Genomic DNA, 12846 nt, shown 5'->3' on the forward strand with positions numbered 1-12846 from the left:
TTTTGTGACACTATAAAAGTTATTTATTCACTATACACAGAACATGTTCCCTATAAAATGTACATGTAAATCACTAAAAAGTATAATTTGCTGAACATTTTCTCAATTACAGAACATACTAAATCAGCTGTGATAACAGCTGTCTGCCTCAAGTCTAATTATAGCACCCAGAGTCTCCTTTATATCTAATGCAAAACTATTTTTGGAATTATTTACTAATATGTGTTTGATGAGGCAGAGTTAACAACTTAATATAATTCTAGTATATTACAGTCACTGCACAATAAATCAGTTTATTACAGATGAAAACAAATCATTTTTTCATTATTTGTATTAATAGGATGCAAACAGAAATACTGGATACTTTTAAATGGCAGATAACCACAAAATTACTTATCTTTGATAATATATTCGGTTTTATAATTACAGTAGGATACGGTGTATAATATTGTTATGAATAATACACCTCAAACAAAACAATGAGGCCATACTGTAAGGATTAACTAGATTGTGCTCAGTAAAGTTATTGAATAAGGGAATCATCTATTTTTCTCCCCAGTTATCCAGTACAATGTTTTTTGCCCACAGTAAGGGCTCAATAAATATTTGCTGAATATACTGACTAGGAAAGAGGTGAGAAGAGATGGGAGCTCTTAGGTGGATATCAAGTATGACTGGAATTTACTCAGGGAAAGAGAGTGGTTAAGGAAGATGCAAACTGCATGTGGCATACAAGTAAATAAACTCAGATGCCAACAAAGCAAATGATTAAGCAGAAAACACTGGCACTGGAATAAACAAAGGCAAGATTTGCCAACAATGGCAAAATGGAACTGACTTTTAAGAGATAACTAAGAAAAAGTTTACATTGGACCATGCCTTTTCCACCCAATTCAGTATGAGACAGACCAATAGAGGCACTATTAAGAGACTATGGCTGTCTTCCTTGATATTCAGACATCCTAGTTTCCAATACTTTATTATGACCTGTTACCTGTGAATCAGTATAAACCTATTCATATTTAGGGATTAGTTTCCACAAGTACAAAGTTGAATTTCCTTTTATTTGTCCTAAAATGCTTACTTTCAAACTTGAAGGGACTTCAATTATTCCATGTAGTTTTCGATAACATTCTTTTATCTTTTCAGACCAGAGTCAAAATATTCTTACAGTATTCATACTGCAGCACCTTCCACCCACCCTTTGGTCGCTTGAACTGCCCTTCTTTGGTTCTTTTTCCGCTTTCAGATCTTTCTTGAAGTGTAGTAAGCAGAACTGTACTGGGTATTCCAGCTGCAGTTTGGTCTTAAATAAAAGAAGGATGTTTGTCAGTTTGGTTTTCTTTATTCTTCTCTGTGGTATACAGGATTTTGTTAGTCGAACTGGATGTAGCAGCTTACTGGGCCAAATTTTCAAGCGAATAGCACAATTAGTCCCAGGTCTTTTCCCTGGGTTGTAACTTAACAGCTCATACTCTATGTAGCACCTTTCCTTTCTCACTGAAGCATTTATCTCTCATTTTTCTTCTTGCTCACTTGGCTTCAAAAATAAAAATAAAAAATGCAGAGACATCTTAAGTAAAAAGAGAGGTGACGTGTCAGCCCTCACTTGAGTGTTGATATGACCACTCTATTTAATATTGAGCCCAGTGCCAGACACTCAGTGGGTACTCAATAATTGTGAAACTTAACCTCTGTAACCCAAAACTGTATTAAAATACTGTGTAAAGATCCTCATCAAGTATCAGTAGGACTCTAACTACCACGGGTTCAACTATAATAAAGTCCTTTTGAAGCTCTTAAGGTACGTCACTTTAGAAACAACATAAAGATTCTCGAAAAAAGGGTCTAAAAACAAGGTGACATGAGTAAAAAATAAAAATGAAAACATCAGGCCTTTTCCTTCTATACAGAGACTGAGAACAATTTCAATGAGCTATCTCCTCAATCTACTTCTCTCAAATTATAGTCCCTTAAAAATACAATCTAAGGGCTGGGCTCAAATCTTGGTTTTGCCCTTTACAGCCTTTTCTTTGTGCCTCAGTTTCCTTATCTGTGATATGGGGAAAATAAAAGTATCTTTCTCACGGTTTTGTGAAGACTAAACGATTTAACACATAGCCTTTTGAACAGTGTCTGGCACATCATAAACATTAAATAAATTATCAGCTATAATTGTCATTGTAGAGCAGCTAGAATTCAAACCACAAAACACCTAAACTAAACCACTTCCCCAAAGTGGTTATCACTTAATATTAACTGCTCACCAATATTAGATGAAAAAGAATTTTTAAATCATGCCGTAAACATAAGGCTCAACCTATCTTGTTTAGGAAGAGGGAGAGCAGAATTATTGATCTGACCAATAGTAAGTATAAACTTATAATTAGGTGACCCAAATTTGATTTTAATAGGTATCTTACCACTACCAAATAACCTCAAGTTATTTAACCCAAGAGGCTTAATGAGCATATGAAACAAGTCTGACATTACATAAGGTATTCTTAAGTACTACATAAAAGATGTAGCTTTCTGGCAAGTTTTATCATTTCCAAAGTAAAAGTTAGTTGTACCTAGTGCAACACTGATTAAAAATATTTCTAAATCTACAAAGGATCGTTTCCACTGTTATTTTAGAATCATATTCAATACTTATAATAATTCCAGTTAATCATTATTTCCTTCATTTTGTTTTTATTATAGCATGTTTGCTTAATTTACAGCAAGCAGAAAATAAGCTGGGTCTTGTTTTGATCCAAACATCGATGTTTTAAAGGTTGTACACAATATTTGTTAAAAAGAACATATAAAAATACCTTTTTAGAAGCTTCTATAAGAAAGAAAATACAAAGTTTAACCCCACAACTTTCCTCTTTGCTAGAACTGCAAACTACTGCTACAGTTTTAAATAGACTTTTTGCTGTTTAAACTATACATCCAGGAAAATCTAAAAAAATTAAAGAAACGTGCATATAAATGATTGCATAGCAGAACATGAACATTAACTGCAAACAGTAAAGAAATGAAAGTTAGAAATACTATCAAATATACAAAGGTTCTAGAATCAATCCTTTAAACACATTCCACAAACAGTATTTTAAAACCATCTTTTTGTTCTTTACAGGCAAGGCCTAGATTACTAAAACCAAAATTGAAAAAGTAATCCTCTAAAAGGAATCATTTCCCCACAATATTTCTTACTTACATTTGCAAGCAAGCAATCTGAGATTTTTAAAGATGCTAGCTTTTTATTCTGAAATGAGACTGGACATGTCAAGTCACTTTTATTGCCCCAAAATGATCTTTCAGAGAAATACTAGAAATTATAAATGGTTAAGGGTATTATTCCTTCCTCATTTTTAGTTTGGTACTACATTGATAATCAAAAACTCGAGACGTGACTCTTGCTTAAAACTGACTAATCCTTTTCCCAAAATTATTTTAAACTTCATGGCACCACAGAATCACCTAGAATGGGAGTGTTGTCTTTCAACTTGCCTCACATTAAATAAATTGAGGTGTGAAGAGCAAGCCTCCCTCATAAAGAGGTAGGCAAATTTTGATACAAATGCACATGTCAAGTGCTGTAAGATTCAAAATTCAGTTCTTTTACACTACGCACACAAAACCCACTTTGAAACAATTTACTTTCTTCTAACAGCAGTAAGAATACTAAGCAATTTTATGCAACAATGCTCCTTAAATTTTAGAACACTACATAAGAACATTATTTCCCCCCGTAAAGTTACTTCTGCCAGCATTGACCTCAAATTTTAAGGTGAATTTTTCTGATTTATGTATGTTCCAAACCTTCTTAGAAACCAGAAAAAAAGCAGTGAAGGCTCCATGTTTCAGTCAAAAACTCCTCTCAATCTCCCTGAAAATGCTCCTTAACCCAGTTGGCATCATTCCCCAAGACAGTGGGGTTGACAAAAGAACTATTCCACACTGCATCATAAACTATTATCATTGGCCTACACATCAACAAGACAAAAAGGTCCACCCTGAACCTAAATGTGTCTGAGCAGTCAGTGTTGTACTGTAGCTACAACTTCACTTTTGTATCATTCTATCTTATTAGCAAGCTACATTTTTAGGTTAACAGTTCTACCAAATATGGATATTAAAGTTTATTTTTAATAAGACAATGTTGCAAATTATGGTCAACCAACATCTTTTCACCAAATACTTCAAGCATAAAAAATGAGAATCTTTACAAAAATATACAGAGACACCACGAATTGGTAGCTGCCCATAACATTAAACAGACTGGACTCTTAAGAGTGGCTTCTCAACAGCATATCATTTTAATTATAACCATTGCCTGGTACAGGGAAAACTAACAAGTGTTTTTTAAGCATCATTGCAACATTGTATTCCTGATAATTTAAGTAAACCAAACTATGAGTAAATGAATGATACATGCCTAAAAATTATCATGGTTTATAATATCAGTGGCCACTGGACTTAGGACTAGTCCAAGACCTTGATCTAGATTTTGACCTAGACCTAGACTGTGATCTTGACTGAGATTTGGATCTAGGTGGTTCTTTTTTCCTTGATTCCTTTTCATATCTTGAGCCAGACTTATAATGTGTTTTGGAATCTGTTTTAGAGGTGCCTCTAGTTTTGGTGTGAGATGCAGACCTAGAACGTGATTTAGCCTTCATTTCTTTCTTGGGCTGGGACTTGGACCGTGATCTTGAATTGGATTTAGATCTTGAAAAAGATCGATTTCGGTGTTTGAATCTTTCAAAACAGAGGAGAGATACAATTAGAGTAAAAATTAGATTCTATATTAATCAAATTTGTTATTTTTAGAGCAAAAGTTCACTCTGAAATTGAAAAACATGTAAGTCTTTTTCAAAGCAAAGTTATTTACCTATCATTGTCGGAATGGCTTCTGCTACGCCGTGGTCTTCCAGTCGGTCTACTGCTAAAAAGCATATCAGAAAAAGCAAACAGTGACAAATGTCTATTTATAGTCTTAGAAGTTTCTAATTAAAAGCGAACCATAAAACTTTTTAAATGAAATATGAAAATATTTTTAGTCTCAACGAAGCATTCAATGTATATAATTAACAGTGTATAAAAAGGACCGAGCCCGTGGCGCACTCGGGAGAGTGCGGCGCTGGGAGCACAGCAGCGCTCCCGCCGCGGGTTCGGATCCTATATAGGGCTGACCGGTGCGCACACTGGCTGAGCGTGGTGCGGCCGGTCTCAAAAAGGACAAAAAAAAAAAGTGTATAAAAAGGCAAAAAAAATTTAAATGCTAACAAACATACATTTTATTTATTTATTTAATTTTTTTATTTTTTGTCTTTTGTCTTTTTCCGTGTCCGGCAACGGATCGCAACCCTCAGTGTTGCCCCCGTACTGGACCGGGGACCGGCAATGGGTTTGCAACCCTCGGTGTTGCCCCTGTGCCTCGCTCAGCCAGTGAGCGGGAACCGGTCCGTATGAGGGATCCGAACCCTCGGGCTGGAGCGCTGCCGCGCTTCCCAAGCGGTGCACTATCCAGTGCGCCACCGGGCCGGCCCCCAAACATACATTTTAAAAAACAGATCATTGTGCTACACATCACACTTACTTTCTAGGACTATAAGATCTTCTATAGTTGTAATCAAAAGACCGACTTCTTGATCTCCTTCTTTCATAACTTCGGCTTCGAGAACGTCTGTATCTGTCATAATCATCATAGCGTGAAGAACTGTACACGTTCCTCCCTTCCTTGGCTTTCATCTGATTTGGCGCTAGGAAATATATAAAACAGAAATATTTAGAAACATTAAAAACTTAGTCAAGTCCACAAATCATAGGGAAAAAAAAAATCCCTGTATCCCCTTTGTTTATACCAAGGAAAGTGTGTATGTGTTTTGGAATCTGTTTTAGAGAGGTACCTGTAGTTTTGGTATGAGATGCAGCTCTAGAAAGTGATTTAGCCGTCATTTCTTTCTTGGGCTGGGTCAAGGTTAAATGTGAATAATAATCTTGGAAAAGGGATTTATTTATTTTCAAGGAAGTCTATCGGAGACTTCTTTTTTTTTTTTTTTGTCTTTTGTCTTTTTTTCCGTGTCCGGCAACGGATCGCAACCCTCAGTGTTGCCCCCGTACCGGACCGGGGACCGGCAACGGGATTGCAAGCCTCGGTGTTGCTCCCGCACCTCGCTCAGCCAGTGAGCGGGAACCGGTCTGCACGTGGGATCCGAACCCTTGGACGGGAGCGCCGCCGCGCTTCCCAAGCAGCGCACTATCCAGTGCGCCACCGGGCCGGCCCCGGAGACTTCTTAGACATGCCAACTACTTTGACATTAGGAATCTATACCCATAAATGTATTTTTTAAAATTCCAAATAGAAATATGAACAAATTTTGAACAATATGCTGGTTTGAAATTATTTGCCACTGTTTCCATTCATTAGGAACACAATTAACAACAACAAAATACTTACTGGTGACCCAGGAACAATGTGTAGTGTAAAAATGCAGTAATATATAAATATACAGTTCTGAGACCGTGACAAAGAGAAGTGGGAGAGATAACACTTACTGAATGCTTTACACATACCTACACCCTTGGACATTCTCAGTTCTTATATTATCTCATCCAATTCTTTTTTTTTTTTTTAAGATGACCGATAAGGGGATCTTAACCCTTGACTTGGTGTTGTCAGCACCAGGCTCTCCCAAATGAGCTAACTGGCCATCCCTATATAGGGATCTAAACCCGTGGCCTTGGTGTTATCAGCACCACACTCTCTCAAGTGAGCCATGGGCCAGCCTCTCATCCAATTCTATTAAGCAGATACTTCATATATGGGTGTATGGCGTATGTATATATAAATAGAACAGTGAATACCCAGGAATCTATTACCCAACTCAAGAACAAAAGAATTACCAATAGCTTGTGTCTACCTAAGTGCTCCTCTCTTCAGCAGCTAATTTAATCTCTTTTAGTATCTTGCCCAACATAACATAATAGCTGAGCCAGAATTCAAACCCCAGGTCTATCTGACCCTAAAGCCTCTACTCCTGCCTCATTAGTATGTAGCTAACATCTGGTACATACCTGCATAATGATAAAAACCAAGCACCAATACAAAATCTAATCTAAGGGCTGGCCGGTTAGCTCAGTTGGTTAGAGTGGGCGGTGTTAACACCACGGTCAAGGATTAGGATCCTCACACCAGTCAGCTGCTAAAAAAAAAAAATCTATTCTAGATTAACCTAGATACCCTATCCCTGTCTAATTCTATCTGTTCATTTCCATAGCCATGCACCTATATAATTACCCAATTATACTTTGAAGATCTTTATGAGGAAGAAAAATAGCTCTAGAGACCCAAAACTGTTCATGTTTTATCCCTTTCAATTCCATCTCTAGTATATTAAACAGACCACAGTTGATAATATTCATAAACTTTCTGAAGAGTCCCAATATATTTCAGGCATTTGATCGCCACAGCTGACCTACCCTGAAACTTTGTAATCCATCTGAAAAATATGAAGTATTAAACATACTCTATCTTCTGAACAGATATACAAACTGCATAAACACTTCCAAGAGGAAATCTCAAAACACTCTAAAAATAATACATTTTACATATGTTAGGCATAAAGATACTTACTCTTCCGATCCCCCTGTGCAAACTGTATTTCAATCTGACGTCCACAAATCCATTTTCTGTCCAAATTATGCAAAGCATCTTCAGCATCACGAACATCCTCAAATGTGCTAAATGTTAAGGGGCTTGGGAAGTTTTGCAAACTTTGATAATGAATGAAAATTCAGTTGGTAAGTCTGGAACAATTCACAATCTCCCAATACTGTTCTAGAAAATCAACCAGACTCCACTTAGTAATTGGTTGATTCAGCCATTAATACTTCACAATATAAAAGCACCTGTGATTTCCTAAGGCATGCATTTTTTAAAACACATGAATACAAACTGTAAAGTTATTACTGAAATAAGATCTGTTATAGCTGAATCACCAAGTTATCTTAGCAAAAAAATTTTCCTGAGTTTTAAGGATTAACTTTACAAAATAAGACATAAAAGAAAAACAAATGTCAGTTCTGTTGGATGTTTAAAAAAAAAAATTCTTAAAACCCAAATACTGTTTTTCATCTATGTGCTTCAAATGAGTTACAAAATAAGACATAAAAGAAAAACAAATGTCAGTTCTGTTGGATGTTTAAAAAAAAAAAATTCTTAAAACCCAAATACTGTTTTTCATCTATGTGCTTCAAATGAAAAAAAAAAAATGCCAATAGTTCTTGTGTAAGCAAGCAGAATATGCCTTACCCTACAAGAGATGAAAGCACTAACTTCAAATTTATTTTGCTGTTTTTTCAAATATACCTAAACTATTATTTCATGTAGTTGCCTTCCTTGTGTCACATAGGGAAGACTGACATGCTAGCCACTTGTGGGTATGAAGACAGAGTTCAAGCAATACTTAAGACAGTCACTGTATCAAAAGGGTATTACATCCATGCACAAACTATAAATGCATGCTATCAAGAAATAAGACTATTAAAGGACTCCTAGAATGAAAATCCTGGTTTTCAACTTGAGAATTTCAAGATAGCATTTACCATCATTAAGCAGGCATTGCTGGTACTTGTTTTTGATCTGAAAAGCTGCTTTGTCCTCCTCCCTCACGTCAGCAGCAATACTGTGAGAACCTCAGGCTTTACAGTTATTCTGTCCAAACCTACCTCTTTTTTTAAAACCACCATTCTAACGGAAGCCAAGTACACATTCCAGGCGATGTTGGATATGAAAGGTTTGGAAATCGAGCTAGGTCAGGTTTGGGTATAGATTTTCATTTTATCGTAAAAATCACTATTCTAGCCTTGCCCATTTCTATTTCAGCGACACACTCCTTTTAAGACCAATACTGCTGTTTTTCAATTTCAAAGACTGAATAGTCTACCTCACTGTACCTCCCACTTTTTATTCTGAAAAGAATTAAGGTAGGTTTCCAGTGCTCTCTTTCTGAAGCCATTATGTGTAGGTAAAATGGAGAGGTTTTCCCAGATCTTAAATAATTGGGCTTTCAACATGAAAGGAAAAGGTGATGTGGAGTTTAGAATCTTGAATACTGTAAGTGAACATCCCTCAAGGTTAATGCAGTTGGGCTCTAAACTAATTAAAAGGAATAAGTTCACCTTATGGGTATACTACTTTATTTGTTATCCCAAGAGACAATATAGTTAATTTTAAAAAGGATTTACATTGAGAGCTGTAAAAATTGAGACAAGAGCATTCTCTGGGGCTACCCTCAAAAACAGAATCCTGGGATGGATGACAAAGTTCTACTTTACCTGGTAAGCCAGGGATAGATAGAGAAGGCTAACTGGGAACAGAGACAGGTAGAAGAGTCAGGCAGTAAGGGCAGATGAGTATCACTCTGATGCCAGTCATAAAAAATTTGTACTTCACAGTCTTCCAAAAATGAAACTGATACTTCTTTGTTTTTAATTATTTTAAAGACTTACTGAGTATGCATTAAAAAATTATCACTCTCCTTTAGATTCCTTTGGATGATCTTCCTTTTCTGGCTCAAGTATCGCACACTCGAATCAAACTACTGCTGATCGTGGTTCCCAGGCCACCCTAAACCAGGTAATTTCAGGTCAACACTGTAAACCAGAATGCATTGCTACCTTTATTAACCAAGCCAGATACAGCTATTACCCTCACTGTAAAAAGCTTTTCAATCAATTCCCACAACTGTCCTTGATCACTGGCCCTGCAGGAGTAGCTTTTGGCCTTTCCCCATAAGTCTATGACTCTGCTAACTTAAAAGTTTCAAGAGACCCACTGAATTTAAGCAGTAATGGTAAGAAATTTTTCCAAAGCCTTTGTCGTTGCAGGGAGATAATCTCACGAAAGGGAGGAAGTAAGTTCACCTGAAACTGGGCTAGAAAATGATTTCCCATAGATCCTGATTAGGTACCCATACCAAGGCCTTTTGCAACCCATTCAGGGCCAACTGATCATATGTGCTAAAAGCAGTGCAGGGCCAGTAGACTTCACAGAGCTAAGTTCCAGAAGTTAGGAGTTTGTGTGTGTCCCCAGCAGCCATTTAAAAATCTATCTATGAACAGTACTTCTAGTGGATCTAACCCTACAAGACCACCAGAGCTGTTTCTAAGTAGTTCCCAGTGCATGCACCTGTCTCCCCTTTAAGCAGGGTTCTCTGGCTTGACTCAAGAACCTCATGCTACTCCAAAGAGCACCACCTTCTACTCTGTGATATCTGACTACCTGCTCCAAAACCGAAATATGCTTACTTTAAGTTTAACAATATTACATCCTATTATACTTTAACTCGATAAGCTAAGAGAGAGTGCATTTATACAAGACCACAATCACAACATAAAAGGCCCACACAAATTAAGTTACAGGTTTTGTCTCTAGACCAAACCAGAATAATTTTGAAAAATAACTGCTTACAAAACAAAAAAAAAAAAAAAGAAAAGAAAAAAGGAAAATAGTTATTCTGTAGGATACATCAGGTATGACTCCTTTAATCTTGGCCATCATTCAACTTCATCTTGACCTTTAACTCTTTAAGTGCTTGTCAGAAGGACTTGTCATGAGATGCTTGGCCAAATATGACAGATGGCTTTATCTTTAACTTTGAAAAACAACCTTTTCCCCCTTTTGTAGATAAAGCGAGGCTTTGTCTCCCATTAGGCTTGTCCTTCTTCCAGCTTTTCTTTATTTTTTCTTTTCCCAAACTCTCCCTTCTCTTCAAGCCTGATCCTTAAGAGGTCTTTGGCTTGTCTACTTGCCTTAAGTGTTGAACTCTACTCTAAAGGTTCTTTCATGCTTTCTCTCTGGGGTCGCCATAACTGTACAGCTTTACATTCTCTGAGGTAACAACAGAGGACAGCAAATTAGGGGACAATATTAAAGAAGTTTACCTCATTGTTATACAATTTGTTTTTGATCAAGTGATTCAAATTAACAAACAAGAATACCAAGCTTTAATTGCTAAGCACAAGAACATATTAACTTTCAATTTGACTTACAGTAAATGTGGTAGCAACCAGAGTGTATTCAAATTTAAATCACATATTATAATCAATCATTAATTTGAGTTTTAGCAGCAAAAATGGGAATTTAAATATTTTGCTATTTTTGGATTAACTTTAAGGAATAGTAAAAGCAATGTGTGAGTCAGAATTAATTTTCAAAAATTTGAAAACACAAGACATTTATTAGAGGGCAAAAATAAACTACTTTTTAGATGTTACCACTTACATAAACTTGAATTTCAAACTTCAACACCCCTCACTAATCAGCCATCTGAAGAAAGGATATTGAACATAAGCAAATCCTCTTGGACGGCGTGTGTAGAAATCAAGTGGAACATACACATCAACTATAGGACCGTAACGACCAAATTCGCGCCGTAAATCTTCGGACCTAAAACATCATAAAAAGACCTCAAATTTTTATGTTCATGACCTTAGAAGGAGATTCTCTGTAAGCAATTGTTACCTTTCTGTAACATCTCAGTCAATAAAAGGGACTGTAGTTAATAATAGTGTGACCCACAGGTATCAGCTGTATCTCTGGGTGACCTTAAGCAGACAGGCTTTCTAAATCTCAACATTAACAGCCAACTTAAAGAACTAACATACAAAAATGTACAGGTAATATATCTTTTTGATAAAGGAAAGCTAGTATCCAAGAATTTGGAGGACAAAAATGAAATTTATAGTTAAGTCTATTAATATCTTACATTAACCATAGCAAAACAACATATAAAGAAACGCTTACAAATTGTTTTTATCCACAGCCCTCATGTTTTATAAAAGGCACAGCAGCATTAAGTTGTGTACAATGCTTATATTCAATAAGCACTGCTAATGTCTTTCTGTTACAGTATCAAACCAACTCCAGTGCTCTGAAAAATACCAAGCACTTATTTTTACCCTAAAACTTTAGCGACAAGGTTCGATACTTAATAGTAGGTGAACACGATCTGAATAACAAAAGTTACAAATACATCTAACTCCTTAAATAACAATAGCCAAAATGACCTATGGGGAAATTTTTCTAGACGCTAAAAATTACTATTTCTTCCTTTCCTACTTAAAGAAAGAAGAAAGTAAATCCTACAGCGCTATCCAAAAAAACCCTTTTTTTTTTTGTTTGTAGACTGATTTTTGTGAAATATGAAGCTTCAGCTGTAATAAGATCTCTTCCAAAATATTCTGAAGGCAACTCGACGCAATTAAAGGAATCGGTGAGAACAATGCCTATTTAAGGCACGGTCTGAATTAATCTAATTTAGCCGTCACCGTTCTAATGGTAGAGGATTTCTAAATCCTTTTTCAAAGGGTAACCGGAATTTCCGGGAAATGGGAAGAACTACTGGCACCATTTAACGAGGAAGAATGTAATTGCCCAAATCTCAACATTCCCTTTCTCCAAACATCTTCAACACATTAAAAACCACAACCAACCTCCCCCAACAAAAAAAAAAAAAAAAAAAAAAAAAAAAAAAAAAACCCCCCAAAAAAAAAAAAAAAAAAAAAAGAAAAGAAAAAAAAGCAAATGCTTCGCCACATTCCTCTCCTCGATCCCGTTATGTCCTTGCACTCTTTAAGTGGGAAAAAATACATCTTTCTGGGCCGAGGGGGCGTGCACCCCGACGATCGTGAACTTCAATCAATGGGGAGCGGATGTCGGGTCGGGAAAACGCCGAGGCGGGCGGGGGCCGACTGCGACGAAAGGAAGCGGGGAGAGGAAGGGGCCCCGAGCTGCAGGGGGAGGGGAGGAAACCCCCGCCACGCGGCCCGCGCTCCCGCGGCGGCAGGGCC

General features: G+C 36.7%; 1 protein-coding gene across 5 annotated transcripts in view; it reads right to left on the minus strand.

Annotated features, from left to right (window-relative positions):
- SRSF10 (serine/arginine-rich splicing factor 10) overlaps positions 1-12846 on the minus strand; it is a 13673-nt gene continuing 827 nt past the window's right edge. Inside the window, exons 2-7 of one of the 5 annotated variants that reach the window (XM_008573143.1) lie at positions 11339-11443; positions 7628-7731; positions 5591-5753; positions 4883-4936; positions 4648-4749; positions 1-1306 (exon numbers count right to left, since the gene is read on the minus strand). In XM_008573143.1, the coding sequence (XP_008571365.1) occupies positions 1246-1306; positions 4648-4749; positions 4883-4936; positions 5591-5753; positions 7628-7731; positions 11339-11443 (589 nt within the window). In that variant the 3' untranslated portion in view covers positions 1-1245. Of the gene's footprint in view, positions 1307-2671; positions 4750-4882; positions 4937-5590; positions 5754-7627; positions 7732-11338; positions 11444-12846 lie in introns of those variants that run through there. The other 4 variants (XM_008573135.1, XM_008573128.1, XM_008573120.1 and 1 more) reach the window with 4 other exon arrangements.

Source organism: Galeopterus variegatus, unplaced genomic scaffold (genome assembly GCF_000696425.1).
Source record: "Galeopterus variegatus unplaced genomic scaffold, G_variegatus-3.0.2 Scaffold50, whole genome shotgun sequence".
NCBI classification, from domain to species: domain Eukaryota; kingdom Metazoa; phylum Chordata; class Mammalia; order Dermoptera; family Cynocephalidae; genus Galeopterus; species Galeopterus variegatus.